Consider the following 20,625-nt stretch of genomic DNA (forward strand, 5'->3'; position numbering starts at 1 on the left):
TTCATCACCCCCCAAGTACACACAGGTCCTTGGGCAAAGACAATCCCACGCATGGGCTTGCATTTTCCCATAGGAGGAGAAATTCACACTGACTTTCCCACTTCCCTGTGTGGGCAGGGACTTTATTTCCTCCCACAGTATGTAGGGGTTTCATTTGGGCAGGACCAGGGTGGTTACCAGATCCCCTAGGGTTGACTAGCCAAGTGGCTTCTGCTAAATTTGCATCCCAGTGCTTCCATGGCCCATTACTTTATACTCTTTACATAGTTTTAAGCAGTCCATTATACCTTTCAAACTCCCCAGAGGCCTGTGGTTAATAAGGGATGTGATATATCCACTCAATGCCATGTTTCTTTGCCCAAGAGTTTATCAGTTTATTTATAAAGTGAACCCCATTGTCTGATTCAATCCTCTCTGTAGTACCATGTTGCCACAAAATCTGCTGCTCAGGGCCTGGGATCTCGATGTCTCTCAAGCAGTTTTACAGGGGATGTTTCCAGGCAGCCAGCTGTTGCCTCTACCATGGTGAGGATGTAACTCTGGCCTTGGTGTGTTCATGGCAACAGCCCAATACAGCCAATTTTTTAGGCCTCACCCTACTGGAACCCCAGCCACCATCCTCTCTTCCAAGGAGACTCCACTTGTGTGGCTCCTTGATTGCAGCACATTTCACATTCATATATAACCTGTGGGGCACCTCTTGGCTGCCTTTGACTGCAGCTCATATTGAATTTCCAACATTGTCAGGCACAGCAGCACTCACAGGTGGATCATTCAGGCCCAACAGTCCACTGCTGTCAGCCTCCATTCCCCACCAGACTCACACAGGGTGAGCAGGTCCTGCTGAGCACTCCTTGGCTCTCCAAGGACTAATGGATGGAGGTTGCAGAGTCTTGGTTGGTAAGATACTGCTGCTGCTGCACAGTCCTGGCAGCAATTGGCACTTGCTGGTCTTCATTCAACCTGCAGCAATCCTACAATGGAGGGATCTTCTGAGAGGCCAGGCAGGGTGGATAACTCTTTGATCTTCTCTGTATTCACTGTAGCTACACTAAAAGCCCATGGACATCCTTTAGGATCCTTGAAGTATCCAGCTGATGCCAAGGATACAAGGGGCCTCTGAGGCAGTCACAGCCAGAGCCAGCATCATTCCCACTTGTTCCCTGCTAAGCTCACCTTGGCCTCTAACACAGAAAACTCCTGGCATGCCCGTCACTCCAAAGATCCAGATGGATTCTGCACTCCTGTGCATTCATGGCATCAATGTACAGTCTATCTGCTAAAGCTTTGCACTTCTGTGGATCCGATGTGCCAGGCCATCAAACCCACACAGTCCAGTATGCCTGGTCATCCCTCTCCTCCTCCTGGCCAGAGGCAGGGACCCTCTACTCCTGTTCCTGGTCAGAGTATTCACTGTCTGACCTTTGCGATGCCAGGTCAGAAGTCCCCTCATCGGGGTGAAAGGAAGCGATTTTAGCTCTTTTATGTCTGGGAAATCGCTGATTGCCTTCTTGTCTCTCTGTGGCAACCACACTGGCACTCTTCTTGGGTGACCCTTTAACAGCCTTCTTCCCTCTCAGCTCTCGGACACGGGCTTCTAGCTTGAAAGTGGGCTCACCCACCCACTTCCTCATGTCCTCCCCCTGGTCCCGCAGGAAGAACCAGAGCTCCCCACGGGGCCTGCGCTTGGGGCTCCCCTTCCCTCGCACTGGGGAAGGAGAGGACCGATCCCGTGGGCTGCCCCTAAAAGCTGGGCTGCTGGCTTGGAGGGACGAGGAGGTGCCCAGAGTTTCTTCCACATTTCGGAGCCAGGAGGAGGCAATCTCCACGGTTGGTGTATCCATTTGTGGGTGGTACAGGGATACCAAGCTGCTGGAATATGATGCAGGGGCGCTTTGAACCACCTTCCTCCACATGGCCATTGTGCAAGGGGCATCCTCTGGATCTTCAGGGACTCTGTCAATTTTTAGATCACTATAGACGATTTCCAGCACTGCTAATTCTCTCAGGTACTGGATACCTTCATCTGCAGTGGTCCACTTCCCTGGGGAGTTCACCAGATCTTCCTTAAATGGGTATCTTGCCCTCACACTTGAGAGGAGCCGTTTCCAGAGGCTGCAAATTGCTCCTTCCTTTCCAATTCCTCTTTCAATTTCCCGATCTTTAGCAAGGGATCCCAGCTGCTGGGCTTCATGGCCTTCCAGCTGCTGTCTGCCAGCCCCATTGTCCCAGCAGCGAAGCAGCCAGGCAGAAATGGGCTCACCTGGCTGCCGGCTGTAATCTTTGCGCAGGTCTCGGAGCTCTGACGAGGTCAGGGACCGAGTCACTTCGGTTTCCTGTTTGATTTCCCTCATCCCTTTGTATTTCCTTGTTGAAGGACCTGCCTCTTGATCCAACCCCTCCTTTCCTACTGTTACTTCCCCTTCTTCCTCTTCTTCTTCTTCCTCCCTTACTAATCGATGGAAAGGGTGTGTCACTTGCCTTGTCCATTTTTTTGCTTTCACTTCTGGGGCAGTTACTGTGGCTGCTGTGGTTTGAGTCCCTGACTCAGCCATAGTGTCCTCCAATGCAGTCTGGGTTCCTGCCTCAGCTACAGTCCTCTCAGAGTACTGAACAGTGGCTCGGTAGGCACAGGCCAGGCCCCAGTACAGGGCAAGAAGCTGCTGGTGTTCAGTGGGGTGGGCAAGGCACCCTTCTATCAGCTCATGGGTCAGTTTGTCAGGCTTGGTTACCTGTTCAGGTGTAAAGTCCCAGGCAATGGGAGGTGAAAACCGCCCTAGGAACCTGCCCAAATCCCTCCATGCACCTTGCCACCCAGGAACTGGATAGCTCGGGGCATCTTTAAATATCTCCTCACCTAAAGTTTGTTTTTTCCTACCCCAGGATGATGCCAGATTCCATGAACTCCATAGAATGCCAACAGTATTAGCTAATATTACTAAGAGTATTAAATGGCTTACATAAGGATGAGCAAAGACCATGGGAGCCTGCATTATAAAAGCATTCACATCAATTACCGTGCACAGAACATAGCTCCCCACACACAACAAGGCCATCAGTGTAAGAGCAAAGCACAGAGCCATTGTTTTTTTTAACATGTTCCCAAACTCAGCAAAATAAAGAGATAAGCAGCGCAGCTCACAAACTCCTTGCCGTGTACGAGAGCTTGCTACTCCATAACTACGATTTACTTTTTACTACAGCATGCAATACAGAAATATATATATATATATATATATATAAAACTGCCTTTATCTCACCCCACTATTGGGCAGTAGTGTGCTGACCTTGGCCAGGCCCCAGGTGCCCACTGAGCCTCTCTATCTCTCCCCTTCCCAGCAGGACATGGAGAGAATAAGATGGAAAACAACTCGTAGGTTGAGATAAGGCAGTTTACTAAAGCATAAAAATAGACAAGCAAAAGTTTGCATGTGCATAAGCAAAGGAAAAAGTCAATCTCTACTTCCCATCAGCAAGAGATGCTCAGGCACTTCCCAGGAAGCAGGGCTGCAGCACGCGTGGTGGTGGCTCCAGAAGGCAAACACTGCAGAGTAACAAATGCCTCCCTCATCCTCCTCCCTCCCTTAGCTTTTATATCTGAGCTGACATCATACAGTATGGAATATCCCTTTGGCTAATTTGGGTCAGCTGGCCTGGTTGTGTGCCCTCCCAGGACCTTGCCCACTCCCAGTCCCTTGATGGGGGGGATGTTGGAGGGACAGGTCTGCTCAGCATTATCCAAAGCACTGGTGTGTTATCAACACCTTTCCACTCCCACTGCAAAGCACAGCACTCTGAGGCTGCTAAGGGAAAATGAACTCCATCTTAGTCTCAGACCCAATACACAGTCCAAGTGAGACTTTGCCCATGGTCAGCTGGCCCCACTGCTGGGATGGGCTTGACAAGCACTTGGCACCAACAACAATCTATATAGTATTTTATATATGTATGTATGTATTTATAACATTTTACATATGTATGTGCACATACACACACACATGTATATATATATGCACACACACATATATACAGGCATGCATATAGTCACAGAATCATTTAGGTTGGAAAAGACCTTCAGAATCATTGAGTATATATTTTTAGTCTGTGCTGCCATCCAGTAACCCCAGGAGCTGAACACACAGAAGGAGGGTTGCTGCCTTTCTGAGCACACTGTCTGTTGTTCAAATACCTCCAAAGTGAACCATGACCTCTTCACTCCAAGTAAGCAAGGGTTAGATTAGGATCATAAAACCATAGAACCATTTAGGTCAGAGAAAACCCTTATGCTCATTGAATCCCAGTGTCACCCCAGCACTGACAAGTCCACCACCAAACCATGTCCCAAAGTGCTGCATCTACTTGCCTTTTAAACACCTCTGGGTTTGTTGACTCCACCACTTCCCTGGGCATCTTGTTACAATCCTTGACAACCCTTTCAGTGAAGATATTTTTCCTAATATCCAATCTAAGCCTCCCCTGGTACAACTTGAAGCCATTTCCTCTTGTCCTAAATAATAATTACTGGTAAGTATTTTTGCTGTTTTACTAGTGGTAATTTTATGTTGACTTGTAAAAGTGAAAATAGACTTACTACTAATATTCATTTCTGCTAATATTGATTTCTGCTGCTGTTGAAATATATATTTGCTTGAGCTGGTTTTGGCTAGGATAGAGTTAATTGTTTTCAGAGCAGCTAGCACAATTCAGATTTTTGCTGGAAACAGTGTTGATAATACAGAGATGTTTTAGTTACAGCTGAGCAGAGCTTACACAGATTCAAGGCCTTTTCTGCTCCTCCTCCCCCAGCGAGGATGCTGGGGGTGCACAAGGAGCTGGGAGGGGACACAGCCAGGACAGGTGAGCCCCACTGACCACAGGGATGCCCCAGAGCATCATGCTCATCACACAGAACTGGGGGAACAAGAAGGAAGGGAGGTACCTTCACAGTCATGGTGTTTGTCTCCTCAAGTCACTGCTTTGCATGAAAGAGCTCAGTTTTCCTGGGACTGGCTGAAACCTGCCAGCCAGGCTCTGAAGGAATGAATTCCTTGTTTTGCTTTTCTTGCATGCAGCTGAGGCTTTACTTATGGGACTGTCTTTATCTTGACCCATGTTTTCTCACTTTTTTTTACTCTTCTGATTCACTTCCCTGTCCCACTGTGGCAGAGTGAGAGAGTGGCTGTGTGGGGCTGAGTTGTCAGCTGGGGTTAAACCACCACAGCCTTACAGTAGTTACTCATAGCATAGATACACTTGTTTTGCTAATCACCAGTATGCTTGCCTTGATAGTGGTGACTTGCATTAAAATACAATGAAGTACATTAGGAAATGAAGCCTCCAGGTCCTTGTGCACACAGGGTCCTGCAAGCCCATGGTTACAACCTTTGCCCTCACACAGACTGGGTGATGCTGGGTCATGGCAGCTGAATGGACAAGTTTCTGATCTGGCTGCATCCTGTAGACACCAGCAGAAACTAGTGGGCATGCAGAAAGGGACAGGATGAAATAAACTCCTGTGTCTCTGCTGTGTAGTTGTGACCTTTGCAGGCTGGCAGTGCAGAGGAGAACAATTCCAGTTCCTGTGTTCAGGTATGGAGATGGTGCTGGGATATGCTGCTGGGCTGCAGATGCAGGGAGTTACCTCACTGTGGCATTTCCTGCAGGCAGCTTAGTGATCCTTTTCTCAACACTGGAGCTCCTTGGCTTGCCACTTGGCTGGAGAAATGCGAGGTTAAATAAGTTCAAGAGTGTGGAGCATTCATCTTCCAGAGCCTGGGCTTTGCCTTCAGCTGCTGAGCACCTTCTTGTTCTGCTGTAAAGGGCAACAAGGAAGCAGGTAGGCATGCCTCACTCAGGCTCGTGTAACAGAGAACAATTTCACTGCACCTCCACAATTAACAAAACAAATCATGCTGCCATTGGCCTTGACCTTTCCCAAGGAATGGTGCTGTCTCCTAACCCAGAGCAGCAGCACAGGGAAAAGGCACTGGTGAGCCCCAGCAACCCTGCAGCAGCAGCAGCCCTCAGCTGTGGCTGGGGAAACAGGAGGAGATGATGTTGCAAGGGCATCCGGATTCCAGCTTGGCCAGACAAGCACTGACGTTTTTCCATCACATCTGACCCGTTGATGCCTTCTGCTGGAGCTTTCATTCAGGAATGCTAGCTGTGGTCAGGCTGCATGTATTTACAGACACAAACAAACTGCTGCTGACTGAAATACACCACTCCCATGACTGTGCTTGGCACTGCTCTTGCAAGGGTAAAGGCAGATCTGCTTACCCAGTAACACAAAGCCTTAGCAGTGCTTCCTTACTTTTAATAAAAATGCAACCTTGTGGAAAGGCTGAATTTGGGGGGCCGCTCTGCACTGCACCACAGGCAGCACTGACAGCATCAACCCTGTTCACTTATTTTTCTACACTGGCTTAGTAGCCTGGCTTGTGGCTCCCCTTGCTTATTTGGTCCCACATTGCTCCTGTTCTGCTTCACAGCTGAGCTGTCTCCCTGGGCAGGGGAAGGAGGGCACTTGCAGTCCCGTCCCCAAGCCTTTTCTCTGCTTTTTCCACTCTCCCTGCCCAAACCACCCCTTAGCAATGAGTCAAATCTTGGCTCCCTACAACTGCCTGGGTTGCCCAGTCTCTCAGCCCTAACCCAGTGTTGTGGGAAATGCCACAGCACAAAGGTAATCTGCAAGAGTGCAAGGGAAAGGGTGGCAGAGGGGCACTGCCTATGCCTCTCCTTTCAGAGTGCAAAGGGGTGGATTTGTTTTTAAACTGCTTGGTCCCTCACAAATTAACTGAAGCAGAAGTGTATTCACAGCGTTTGCTGCTCTGGGTGGCAAAGCTGGTTTAAAGCATTCCTGCCCTTCCTTTTCCCGGGCTTTCCTTCCTGCTCCCCCTTTCTGTGCCTGGGGCAGTACGACTTGTGTGAAGCAGCCACGTGAACCAAGCTAAAACTTGCTCTGTCTCCTTGTGATGATTATTTTCTGGCTGCTTTCTATTTTTTTGTCAGTGATGAAATCTGTCTTGCCATCTTGGCACATGGCAGTGGGATGATCACAAACCCCAAATTTATCCCAGGGATGCTCTTTCCCAGGTGGCACGGTTAGTCCCAGCTATTCAAAATGCTGTTTCTTGGCCTGTAAACTTTAGCCTTCACTTCATTATCGTGTAGAAGATGTGGAGCACTGAAGAGCTGCCCCTGTGCAGTACTCAGGCCTGTCCTGCTGCTGGTGGTGCTGCAGGGAGGAGGCAGCACAGCCTCCAGCCCACCCATAGTGGGTTACACTAAGGCAGCATTTAACCAGAGCCTGCTCTGCACTTGTTTTCAGGATGGATCTATGCACCCTCCTCCCCTGCTAGGGCAGATATAGTGGAATGAAGTGGGAAGACAGCATAAACTTCATTTGTTTGAGGTTTTGAGTTTTTTACCCCACCTGATCAGGACCCATGCCGCCAAGGCGCCACTTGCTGCCCTCCTAAAAATGCCAGTTCTGAGATATTTTTAGTGTGGTCTGCTGCATTTCTTCAGTGCTGCTTGTAGGCAGAGGGGGGGCCATAAAGTTCTTGAAGGAGAGCTGTTTTTACTGAAAAAATAAGAGCTTCTGTTTATAGAGGCGAAAACACATTAAAAAAAATAAATCCGGAAGGATGGGCCCATGGCCCTTTTCCAATGAGAAGAGCAAGTCAAAACAATGAACACCATTTGTTTTTGCTTTTCCCTGGCAAGCTTCCTTCAGCTGACTATTGCATGATCTGTTGAGGGTGAACAGACAAGAAAAAAAGAAATTTAAAAAAAGAAGGAAAAAAAAATCCAGGCAGTAGCAATTGCTCCAGCTCCTCTCTCCTGCGGCGGCTGCAGCCCTGTCTGTGTGGGTTTAAAGCTGCAGCTTTCAGCAGGGTAACCCAAACCCCAGCTCCAGAGGAAAACTGACAGGGCTGGGGGAATAGTTTGGGGGGAAAAAATAAAAAAAGCAAAAAAACAAAGCAAAATATATGTCGTGAAGCAACAACACTGGTCTTTGTCCAGCTCTTTCCAAAGGGTCAGGGCTCCCCTGATTTTCCAGCTGGACTCCATGGGACCCCACAGCAACAGTCGTCTGGTAAAAAGTCAGAAGTCTGGATGAGCTGCTGTGTGCTCTCAGCTGCCCTCCTGCAGCCCCCCAGGCTGGACACCTACTTGCACACCATAAGGAATGGGTGTTTATATTAGTTTCCTCAGACTGAACTCCCTTTTCCTTGGGCTCCCACCAGTTTCCAATGTAACACCATTGGCTCAGATCAGGAGCTCCCTGCCCCGGGTCAACACCAGTGTGTTAAATCAACACAACTCCTGTGGCAGCCCCTACAGCTCCAGCTCCATATTTTATGGCCATGTTTTGACTGACAAGGCTCTATTAATAAATCCATCAGGCAGCACCATTGCTGCTGGCAGGAGGAGCAGCCCCAGTTTTGGTGGGGGTCTCAGCAAAGAAACAATCCACTCTATTCACAGCATCATATATGCACAACTGTTTTATTTCGGGGTTTATATAAAAAAATTCCTAAAGACTGCAGAGTTTTTTATCCTAATTTCTTACACATATGGTTCCAAGATCCTGTTTCCAAGCTAATTCCCCCCCCTAACAACTTGTGATGGAGTGGGTTCCCCTGATTTTTGACCTAGTCACCTTTCCTAACGGGATATGTCTAAAGCTGCAATATGGCACTTGGTTCACTTAGTTGGCAGGTTTAATACATCTGGAAAGCTGGGGTATGGAGATGCACATGGCTCACAGTCCATCAACACAGGCAGGGACCCTGCCCTCACATCTGTGCCTCCAGAATGAACCAGACCTTTCTCCTTACTGTGCAAATCACAGGCTTTGGTCATCGACCAGTCCCGTCGTAAGGGATTCTCGTCCCTGAAGAGAATCCCATCTTCAAGTGGGGAAGTAGCCCGGCCATTCAAGCAATTGTCCATGGCAGTGCCAGGCACTGAGACCCCTTCAGTCAACTGTACCGTTGTAAGACTTGTTGAGCTTGTTGAATGTGAACTCTACGTTATGAGTGGAAATGGGCTTTCGGTAGAGAGGATTGGATGCCTTTGGAGAGAGGAGCAAACAGAAAGAACAAAGATGAGGAACAAAGTCTGTACCATGGTAAAAACATAACAATTATTTTGGTGACAGTGCTGTGTTTGGCTTTGAGTGAACTGAACATTCAGATCCAGAGGCAGTGTTGTTTACCCAGAGTTGGTCCATCACCCACCTTCCATCCTGCCTGCAGGCAGAGGCACTGCCCTCCACTGCTGAACATTCCCCCTCAAAGCCTCCCAGAAGGGCTCCCTCACAGACCTGACCAATGCAGCTGCCACCACAGTCTCCCCTACCTCCTTCAGCCTCCAGCTCTGCTTGGAAATACATGATGAGACCAAAGGCTGAGTATAGTTTTGCAAAGCACTTGCCTAGGAGAAGGCAACAGTCCTTCTCCTAGGCAAAGGAACTGCAAGATGCTGGACCCCAAAGGCACCACAGGGCAAGGACACCTGCATCCTTGTTCCTGTCACCCTTTTCCATCAGTGCAGAGCTGTTTGCTGCCGGTGCATCCCCAGAGCCCCCCCAGCAGCACCCCCAGCCTAGGCTCACCATTTCATATCTGGCGCGGGAACGCTCACTCTGGAATCGGTCGAACTCCCGCCTGTCGTGGATGGTGACGAGCAGCTTCCAGAGCGCCAGCAGGATGATGCCAATCAGCACCACGCTGCCAATCACTGCCAGCACGATGGTCACAGCGCTGGGGGCTGAGCTGCAGGCTGGCAGAGAGGCAAAAAAGCTAATTAGCCCTGGTGTGAGTGTATCCTGGGTCAGGTAATAACTTGGACTGCAGCCGCAGAGCAAGTGACCTCAGGCAGCACCAGCAGCAGTGGCTAAATCTGAAAAAGCAACAGTTCCCTCTGAAACTGAACTACATTTTTTTTTAAATTAAATAAATTCCTGGCTAGAGGCAGGTCAAAGGACCACCTCTCATGGATGTCACCAGAGCTAGGATGTCACATAGTAGGGCAGCAGTGCCACTGTCCAACAGCAATGCAGGGTTTTAATGCCAGCTGACCCATGTGGGACACAGAGCGTTAAGGTGCCTCTGGCAAAAGCCAGCTCAGCTGCTCCCACACAGAGACAGGTGATCACTAAGGACTTCATATAAGGACATTAACTGTCAGCTAATCAGCTGGTCTTTTAATTAAGTGCAAGCTGCAGCACAATTGAAATAGAACATGAGGAATCTCAGTCTTTCCCATATTGGCCCGTGCCTTGGAGGACCAGAACAAATCACAAGAAGCTACTGCTGGATGCTTGCCAGCTTGTCCTGCAACACCACAAAGGGTTTTCTTTGAGCAACTGCATTGCATGTGATTAAAATATTGCTGGGAAGCACAGCTGCCTGCACAGCCTGTGGAGGGGAGTAGGGACATGCAGCCCTTACACTGCCTGGATCAGGACTCCTTGGCAATGTGGAAATCCTTGGGTGGTGCAGGGCTTCCCCAACATCCTAACCTAACCAGAAGCTGCACCAGGTGTCCTCTTCTGATGTTTTTGCTCACAAGGGCTTTATCTCTAAATCAAGCATACTTTTTGCTACTTAAATAGGCTTCAGTTAACTCAGCCTCCCAAAGCTCTTCAGCCCTTGCTGGCAATGCTGATGGCTCAGGTGCAAGGTTTACTCTCAAAGTTCTTTTTTACTAAGTTGGGAGCATTTGAAGCTGGGTTTCATCACTGTAAAACACTTCGGTGCAAATCACCCTGGTTTATCTGCTCACACATGCAGCCAGCCTTTCTGCAGCCCCCCAGGCTGCCCAGCAGCCCATCACCTCTCCTGAGGCTGACAGTGCTGTCAGAAAAAAAACCCAAGGGAGGGCCAACCTGGCTCCTTGAGGACGGTGAGGTTGGATTTCCCACTGGGAAGCTCCATGTAGGTGAACTTCATGACACAGTTGTTCACTGGGTAGGCACAGAGGATTGCGTTGGGGTCATCTGTTTCTGGAACCAGATGGAAGGATCACAGGATTTTGTAGAAGTTTTTATACATTAAAAAAAAATCCTAAACACTGCAGAATTTTTGTATGATAATTTTTCAAATAAATGCTTCCAATGCCCTTTATTTTTAACATAATTCCCCCCTAAAAACCTGCAATGGTGTGGGTTCCCTGATTCTGAGCTAGTCACCCTGTCTAACAGGCTGTGTCTAAAGCTGCAATACAGCACTTGGCTGACTTAATTGGCAGGTTCAGTATTAGGAATTAGCACAGCTCTCCCCTGCAAGATAAGCAGAGCTTTCCAGGGATGCCTGGGAGCAGAGGAATGGGGAGTAAGCCTGGAAAGCAGCACAGTTTGATCACAACTCATACAAATTGTAACTGAGCAGTGTCCAGAATTACTGCTTGAGAAAATGTGGCACTTGGCAAACATCACACAGCAAACAGACTCAACCTCGCACGCACACACATTCTTCCTTCATGCTAGTCTGCTTCTGTAATAAATGCCATTTTCTTCTTAATTTGCTAAATTTCTTGAAGAGTGGAAGGAGAAGGGAAAACAAGGAGCACTGACTCAGACAGAGCCATCAGCAGCAGCAGCCCATGGCCAGCTTGTGCTCCAGCTGTACCAAATAGCTCCAGCTCCGGAAACGGCTGAGAAGTTTGTTTTCAAAGAGGGAGATAGAAAAGGAAAATGGGAAGGGGTGGAGGGAGGAAGGGAGGGAGGGGGAAGGGAGGAGTTGGTTGCAAGGATGATGTGTAGCTATGGGAGTTGCAAGAAATGACAGGACTTTATTCCCAGAGCCACGCGAGCGCTGTGTGGTGGTGTCTGACGCACCATAGCACCAGAGCCTGGTCACTGTTGCCTGAGGAAGGCTGCTTCACAGAAACAATTCAAGACAGAGCAAAGCCAACACCTGAGGTCTGCAGATCTAGCTTAAGAGGGGTGATTTCAGCAGAGCCACTGCCCTGCACAGCCACAGCTCGTTCGATGCCCCCACTGCAGGGACAGTGACTGGAGGGAGTGGGGAATCATCTCTGGCTGTGACAGGAGAACAGCTCTGCCAGCCTGCAAGGACTGAGAGTTTCATGGGACAGGAATTTGGGGACCTAGTGCTCTTAGCTAGCAAAGACATGCATAACCTTGTCTTAGGCACCTGGAAATAGCTTTCCACAGTTCTTGTATCCACGCCTGTCATGCTGAAAAATGATTGCATTAATGGCCACTGCTACCCCAGCCCCTTAGCTCTCTCCTGTCTGTTTGTTTTTCCTTTCAATGCCTTTGACCTGCATCCAGTTAAAAGATTAATACTCTCCATTTCAACAGCTGAGCTCAGATGCAGCTGCCCCTCTGACACGTTCCTGGTGTGGACAAACCTCAGCTGTTCCTACCCTGGGACAGGAAAACCTCCTCTGTCTACACAGTGGTAGCAAAGCATGGGCTGGAAAAGTGCTGATTGTTGGAAAGCAAAGTACTAATTAGATTAACATAGATAATACTTCCATACTTCTTGACTAATGTCCTTTTGAGTTGAGCAGCAAATCTTAGTTTCTGTAGGTCTAGCTGCTTTCACTCCCATTCTTGCACCATCATTTCAGTAAAAGATACAGTGATTAAAGTCTCAATAGTCATGATTTCTGTTGATCTTCACTAGGTTTCAGAGATAATGTCAACAGAGAGAGGTGTGAGGGTTCCACTGAGCTTTTCAGGCGGGAGGGATGAGCTTTGATTCTCAATATGTGCTGGCCAGACAGGCATAAGAAAGGAGCTTTGTGTGTTTTGAACTTCCAAACCTCTCACAGGGTGCTGGTGCAGGTGCACTCCCTGCTAAACTGCACAGTGAATGGAGAAAATGAGAGCAAGTGTCCCAAAGGGAAGGGTGGGAAACTTCACTAGTCATAATTTAAAAGTGGGGCACTGGATGTAAGAGGAGTCAATGGGAAAAACATCACCTGCAGATAGCTGAGGAGGAAGTGAGTGAAAAGCTGAGCAACGTGTGGGACTCCCACCTCCATAAACTAAGGAGGAGGAGGAAATGCCAGATGCAGACAGTAACTTATCCCTGCTTGATCTCCATCCCTCCCTCCAAGAGATATTGTTAAGGCCAAGGTCAGGACTGTGATTAAATCTGTTACAAGCCTGGATCCCCTCTACTCCCCTAAACAGCAACCAGGGACTCCCAGAACACATCTTGAAAAGAGAGGGGGGATGCACATGTGGGGTCACCTCTAAAAGAGGACACAAAGGGCAGGAGATTGCCAGGGGGACTTGTAGCAATCAGTTCCAGCAAAGCAGAATGCATTTTTAAAACAGCTTTGCTTTCTTTTACCAGCTCGCTTCTTCCAAGATGAAACCTTGGAAGATTAGAAAATACCTTTTCTTGGGTGATACTCTGTCCTTTTGCACTCTCTCATGACTCCTCTCATCTGTCTCATGTGACCTCACCCCATTCTTTGCTCCCTGCACTGGTAGTAGTGGTTAGATGTCATTTAAAATCAAAGAGTTTTTTACTTCACTATGGATTATAGCCTGGAGAGAGCATCACACATACCACACATACACATACTCATACTACCTACATACACACATTTCTAAATATCAGGTGCTCCCTGAAGCTTTCTTTACAGGTATGTCTTGGTCTAGTTAAGAAGAGGTCAATGCCACAGTCACCAGTTCCCACCACCTGCAGCTGCCAGCTTACCAAGAACATCCACAGTGGTGATGATCTCATCCTTGCAGTGCTTTTGGCAGGTTTGGTTATCAGCCAGTCTTCCTGAGTTAAACAGCTTGCACTCAATACAATCCCTGTAGGAACACACACAGAGGGGAAAATTAAGCACATATCAGAAACTGCATGAACACAGGGATTCAGCCCTTGGGAAGGGATTCCCTGGGTCTGGTCTGAAGGCTGCACATCTGTACCACAAGGGAGGAGCAGCTTCAGGACCAGTCATCTCCATCGCAAGGATGGATTTCTTGAGATTCAAGATTTCAAGTGAAAAGCAGCTTGTAGGATTCAGTGAAAGTGCAAAGGATTCCATGAAGGTGCAAAGCAGCTTGTAGGTTTGTGGTCTGTTTGCCCTTTGGATGTCAGGAGCTGCACATCAGCTACTGCAAAAGGCAGGCAGTCCACAGGCTGCTCTGTGCTAGTCTGAAGCTGATGCCTGGGCCACCTTCATCGCTGTGAGGCAGGGGCAGTGATTCTGATTCCAGTCCTCCCCTCCTCTGCAGCTCACAGCTCTCTGCACCCAGACATCTGCAGCTCAGAGTGCAGCAAAACTGAGGTTGCCAGCCCTTCCTGCAGGGTGAGACAGCACCAGAAATGAGCAGGGACATGAATCTCTATGATCACTAGGGCAACAAGACTTGTTGCTGCTCTGCCTGGGATACTGTCAGGGTACTTAGCGTGGGCTCCTAGCAGCAGCAGGCTTGCTTGGGGCTGATCACACATTTAACAAAGCAGAAGTAATTCCTTAGCTGAAAGGTCTCCCAGGAACCAAAGAGCTGCCCTTCCCACCAGGAGTGAGAAGTCCCTCCTGAACTCCTGTGGGTACCTTTTGGTGCTGCAGACACCGGGGCAGGTGGGACACTTCTCGCAGGTCTCTCCGAACGCCCCGGGCTCGGTGCACTGGCACCTCCCGCAGACGCAGGCGCCGCGGCCGCTGCACATCTGCCCGTCGCTGGACACGCAGCTGTCCGTCTCCGTGGAGCAGTTGCAGTTGTCCCCGATGAACCCCGCGTGGCACTTGCACTCCCCGCAGTGACACTCCCCGTGACCTGAGCAGGACAGCAGGGGACAGGTGTCAGCAGGATTCCAATGGCCACCACGGGGTGCTGGGGTTGGCAGGGACCAGCAGCCCAGCAGGAAGAGCTGCCAGAGAGACCTTACTTGGCAGGGCATCAAACAGATGCTGTTGGGAAACACTTAAATATCAAATTAATATCAACATTCAGCAGCAAAAACTACCTACTCATTGCTCTTCCAGCTTCCCTCTATGGTTGCTTAAGACAAATGGGCACTTTCCCCTTCCTGCTTTAGTATGAAATAATCTCTTCTTTCTCTGTCTACAGTGAGAGATATTAAGATGGGAATGGAATACTGCTCCCTTGCTGGTTTTGAGCTCAGAGTTCAGCAGCAAAAAGCCTAGCAGGTTGCCCACCTCATAAAGTATTTCCTTCTCTTTCTTCTTAACAGTTTTACTTAAGAAGTTATCTTAAAACCTTGAAACAAATTATATCAACAAGCACTATTTCCTGTGTCCAAACAAGAACTCTGTGTCCCAACCAGAGCCACAAAGGTTGCTGGGACCAGCTGAGTCCCCCCCAGGGAGTAGCTCAGGGCAGCTCACAGCAGAAATGGATGAAGAAACCAATCCAGCAAGGGCTCTTCTCCACTGAAGCATCCCCTTGGAGCCAAGGGGCTTAGTGAAGGACTGAGAAAGTAAACAGGCTCCAAGGCTGTCAGTGACAGTAAGTGGAGTGGCTGTCCACTGAGCAGCTGGCTTCAGGGAGCCATCCATCTGCTGGGGACTGCTCAAGTTCTTCCCTGGCCAGTCCCTAGGAGAAGGGATACCTTTGCAGGCAATAGTTTATAGAGCTGAAGGGTTTGTACACAAGGCTCATCAGCAACCTAATTACATCTCAGCTTTTCCACTGAAAAGAGCCTCGAGCACCCCAGACATGATAAATTATACACACGCTCCTTTCATCGACACAAACCCGCGGATCTCCCTGCCTCTCCCACCGTGCCAAGATTACCAGAGGCTGTGGATTACCAAGCTATATCCCCTGCCAAAAGTCACAGGAGCACCTTCTGTTTTACTAGGCATCTCATATATCCCAGCACATCACAGGCTGTCCTTCTACAGCCTCCTCTGCAGTCCCACCGTTTGCTTTGGATCCAGCCTGCATATTCAAACATTACTGGACAAAGGAGATTATGTTTACAAGATCTCTAGAGGTGACCTCCTTCTGTGCCTACATCTGATGTAGAATAAAATACTTTGCTCTGCTTGCCTTCACAATGACAGCCTTGCCCTTTCCTCAGACAGAAAGCTCTGGGTTTGAGCCCATGGCTCAGCTACATTCACAGCTGCTGCTGTTTGGGGGGCAGCTGCAGAGTGGGTGACTCCCAAGACCATCACTTCACAAGCAAACCAAATGGTCTGGCTTTTATTCACAATTAATTCAGGTGATTGGGCTCTCACACACAGCAGGTTTGTGCCACTTGCATGGCAATGCAAGTGTCCAAATTAGCTATAAACTATGGTTTTGATAAAGGGCAGTATTGGAAGGAATCCAAAGCAGCTGGCGATTAGTAAATGTGCTCAGGCTTGAATTTGAACTGTGAGGGCCAAGAGAAGCAAGCTGATGTATTCATATTACTCCTCAGCTCTCCTAGGACACCACAGAATGCAGCACAAGATGTGAGTCCAGAGGAAATCTGTCTCTGGACCATTAAATGGTTCTGTTTTTAAAGGCATCAGTGCTAGGTCATAGGAGGCTAGAAAGACTGCACATCCCTTCCAGCCCCTGGCAGGCTGGTGGCAGAGCCTAAAATTACTGTCCTGGGGAAGGGAAATGGCCACTTGCAAATAATGCATACTATTAAACCACTGTGATTGGAAAACTTAAGAAACAGCATCTTAAAGGATGTGGTTTTGTTTATTCACAGGGATGAAGAAAAAGCCATTCTGTATGAGGGTGACTAAGTGTGGGGTGTGAGCTTAAAATGTCAAAACACGTTGACATGTGTTTCCTGCCTTGGCCACACTGGTCCTGCCTGGGCCACACTGGCTTAGTGTTCAAGAAGTCACTGGCTGAAGGTCATCATGGTCAATGTGCCAAGAGCAAGAATTTCCATCTTGACCTTCAAAGGCAAAGGTATCACAGCCTTCACTGCTTCCATCAGCTTGAAAGAGTGGCCACTGCTGCAAGCACCAAGAGCTACACTTCTGGTGCCACCCATCTCCCACGCAGCCTGAAGACCGCAGAAACTCAGTGAACGAGGAACATTTGGTTTTCATATGGGCACAATAAGAGTTGTCCCACATCTTAACATCCACCTGGAGCACCAGAGGTGGGAATACACTCCATCCTCTCACTAGGGACACAAACTGAGAGGAGTCCTGAGGCAATGTGGCAGCGAGGGTTTGGTGACAGTGACCCAGAGCTGTGGTTTGCAGAGTGTTACCCATACTCACATGCTGTGGCACAGTGTGCTGCTTATTTCCAGCTCTCTCTCCCACGGTCACACACAGTGCTGATGTGGCTAAGCACTCTCTGTGCCATCATGCCTGCAGGAAACCTTCCACCACCGTGCCCATGATGAACCCAGTTTCACTTCCCAGTTTCATTTCCACAACAGTATGTCCTCAAGGAGGGTGTGTTTCAAGACACCTCTGCACCAGCAGCAGTCTCATGGTGAAGGACATCACCCTGGACTTTAACCCCCTTGAACCCTTTGAGTTTATACATTCTCTGTTAAAGCTGGTTTGTGAAGCCAAAATACATTAATTATGTTCTCCAAACATAATAAGAGATGTTTTCTTCTGTTCCCATATTCAAAATGAGACAAGCTTAGAAGTTTAAAAGATCCAGATCTAACTAGGAAATTAAATGCTCCCCCTGAATTTGATAACATTCTTTCCAGTTAGCTCCTGACCTTTGGGGCTGGGCTAACACAAACCACATGTCAGGAGGCTGCAGAAACCTGCAGAGGAAAGCAATGCTTCTGTGGGGGGAGAGCAGTCCCCAGACTGAGCTTTACTGGTCTGGGATCCATCCGGGCAGGAGCCATGGGGTGCGCTGCTCCCAAGGACCGCACCAGAGTGGGCTGAGACTCACAGCCCAGCCAGTGCTTCCATCTCTCCCCATTCCAAAACACATCCCCATCCCACTGCTGTGCCCCATCTGGGCTGCACATCTCACTGTGTCTCAGGCAGCTTTTCCCAGGACATCCATCCATCCTCATTTCACCCCCGCTGCCCCCCAGGAGGGCAGCCACAGCCCAAATCCCCCCTGCCCCCAGCACGGTACTGCACAAACCCAGCTTGGCGTCTCCACAGCAGCGCTGTTCTCCTTGTTCCCAAGCAGGGTCATTCCCAAATCAGGACAGCAGCTTCTGGCAGAAGCTTCCAGCCTCTGACCCTGATTTCATCCCAGCCTTCCTGACAGCAGGCTGTGACCCTGCTTGGCAGGACAGCCCGTCTGGCCTCTGCGATAACTGCGCCTTTTCGGAACTGCACCAAGATGTGACACTCAGTGCAATAAAAGCTCTGCCACTGGGGCTTTTCATGGAAGGTGGTTCTCCTAAAGCCTCCTACTTTCTGAGGATGACAAAGTCATGCAAAAAATACCAGCTTTCTTCTGAAACAAAAAACATTATTCTAGTTTTTAATGGAGAGGTGGAAAAGGTTTCAAAACAAGCCTCCTCCAACACTCCTTTTTTCCCCATCTTCTAGAACATTAAACTGACATGCCTAACATACAAGAAAAACAAGTCATGATATTTAAGCCAGTTTAGTGGTTTTTGAGCACTCAGGAGGAGAAAGATCATACTGTATTTTGTTCCCATTAAATCAAGCCATTTATTTTTGTGCCTCTGTGCTCACATCCAGACTTTGGGTCACAATCTCTGAAAGGCTGTGCTTTTGTCATTTTTGGTTATTTGAACAACTAGTCTGAAACAGAAAAAAACCCACAGGAAAAACAACTAAGAGAAATAAGTTATGGCAAGCAATTTCCAAATTCTCCAGTGTCATTCCTTTAACAAGCCCTGGCTGCTTCTTCACCCAGAGAGCCCCAGTGAAGAAGGGGTCCACAACCATGGATCAAAACCATCTGCTTATGAGAGAAGTCAAACCCTACAGACACAGGGCACCACCTGAGCATCAGTTTTGTACCAGACCAGCCAATCTCTCAGCAAAAGTGCTCCATGTCGGGGGGAGAGGCTCTGTGAGCAGCACATTTTGAGTGGGAGGAAGAAGGGCAGCAGAAAAGGCTTTGAACACACAGGAAGCATAGGGCTTTTAATTTGGGAGAGGGCTAGGGTAAGACACAGTGCCTGCCCAGGCAAATAAATCACCACCTCCCCAGTAATTTCTTTCCATGGCTCAAAGCAGGCGGTGCTGCACACCAAGAGGCCGGGCCAGGCAGCCTGCCCAGGGCACAGCTCAGGCCCAGGGCACTGCCAGATGGTCAGCACCCACAGGGACTTGGAGAGAGCTCCAGAAATTTTAAACAGCAGGGATGGACTTAGGATCCACCCCCTGGGTCATGCCAGTCCAGCAGGGAAAACAAGGGTGGCAGATTGGCAGGAGCATCCCCAAGCCCTGGAGCCCACTGAGCATAACAACCTCCTTGTGCTAAGGAGGCTGCTACATAAACACAGACAGACAAATGTCAAGGGTCCAAGGTTTCTGTGTAACCTGAAATTCATCCAACTGCCTCCACTCACACCAGGAGACAGCTTGCCCACACTCATTTATCCACAATGCAATCCTGAAGCAGCAAAAGAAACACGAAGAGGTTAGTAAGAAGTAAACAGTGCTTTTCTGAATGTTATTTACACCACACACCATGGATCTGTGCACCTTCCCATTGTAATGGATGTTCACATCCTGAAGCATATGGTTTTAACCAAGATTTCAGCCCCAGCATTGGGCTCACCTATCATCAAAAACAGCACTGGAGATGCATACTAACAAAACCAAAGGTGAAGGAATAAAAGCAGGCTTGGGCTGCTAATTCAGCCATGGGCACAAGTCCCATCACCAGCTGGACATTACTGCCAGCATCTCACAGTGCAGCACTGCCATGACAAAAACCCCCCTCAGCACTCCAGTTTCTCCTCACTTGGGAATTTCTGGGTTCAGTGAGAACTGGACAAGGAAGACGTGGTTTTGGAAACTGCTGTTTCATGAAGGCAGCTGAAAGCTATCCGGGGCAGGAGGATTTCCTGCGGCAGCCCTGGCCAGCCTTTCCTCATTTTCCTTCTCTCTGCTAAAGAAGTGAAGCTGAAATGCAACCACGAGATACAGCTGATGATCCACCAGAAAGCCAAAATGGGCAGTGAGAAGTCATTTCCTGAAAGAGATCTAAAGCTGCATTTCTTAAAATAAAGCCTTCCTCTTTTTTTTTTTTTTTTTTCCAAGTAAGCTCAGCACTCCACAAATCCTTGACTTTACTCACATTAGCTCCTCAGCCAAGCCTGCCACATGTGGCCTTTTGGATGGAGACCCAGAGCTGGGAATTGGAGCTTTCAGGTCCTGCTGCCAACTCTGTTATTGATGCAGGGAGAGCTATGGGGCAAGGGCTGGTGCCAGACCCTCCCAGAGGCACAGAGCTTTATCCTGAGTGGGAGCAGTTGCCATGGATGTGCTGTTCTCCTTTGAGCCATGGGCCCAAATACCATCCCACCACTCTGGGCACGTGCTCATCCTGGGCTTTGTTACCCCCTAAGTACCTGACATAGAAGGCACTGCAGGAACTGCCAATAACTCATATTATTCCTTAAGCCAGATCAGAACGGGCTGGTGTGTGTGAATCCTCTGGGGTTTTTGCTTCTACTGGGTCTCCCTCCAAACCTCTAACTCAAAAAGGGCCACTTT

At 48.8% G+C, this 20,625-nt stretch overlaps 1 protein-coding gene across 1 annotated transcript in view; it reads right to left on the bottom strand.

Moving 5' to 3' along the window:
• Positions 1-6,993: 6,993 nt before the first annotated feature.
• Positions 6,994-20,625, bottom strand: part of ITGB5 (integrin subunit beta 5) — a 59,647-nt gene continuing 46,015 nt past the window's right edge. Inside the window, exons 11-15 of the mRNA XM_074548821.1 lie at positions 14,569-14,791; positions 13,716-13,819; positions 10,901-11,017; positions 9,626-9,792; positions 6,994-9,082 (exon numbers count right to left, since the gene is read on the bottom strand). Of these exons, the coding sequence (XP_074404922.1) occupies positions 8,987-9,082; positions 9,626-9,792; positions 10,901-11,017; positions 13,716-13,819; positions 14,569-14,791 (707 nt within the window). The 3' untranslated portion in view covers positions 6,994-8,986. The remainder of the gene's footprint in view (positions 9,083-9,625; positions 9,793-10,900; positions 11,018-13,715; positions 13,820-14,568; positions 14,792-20,625) is intronic.

Source organism: Zonotrichia albicollis, chromosome 10, assembly GCF_047830755.1.
Source record: "Zonotrichia albicollis isolate bZonAlb1 chromosome 10, bZonAlb1.hap1, whole genome shotgun sequence".
Lineage (NCBI taxonomy): Eukaryota > Metazoa > Chordata > Aves > Passeriformes > Passerellidae > Zonotrichia > Zonotrichia albicollis.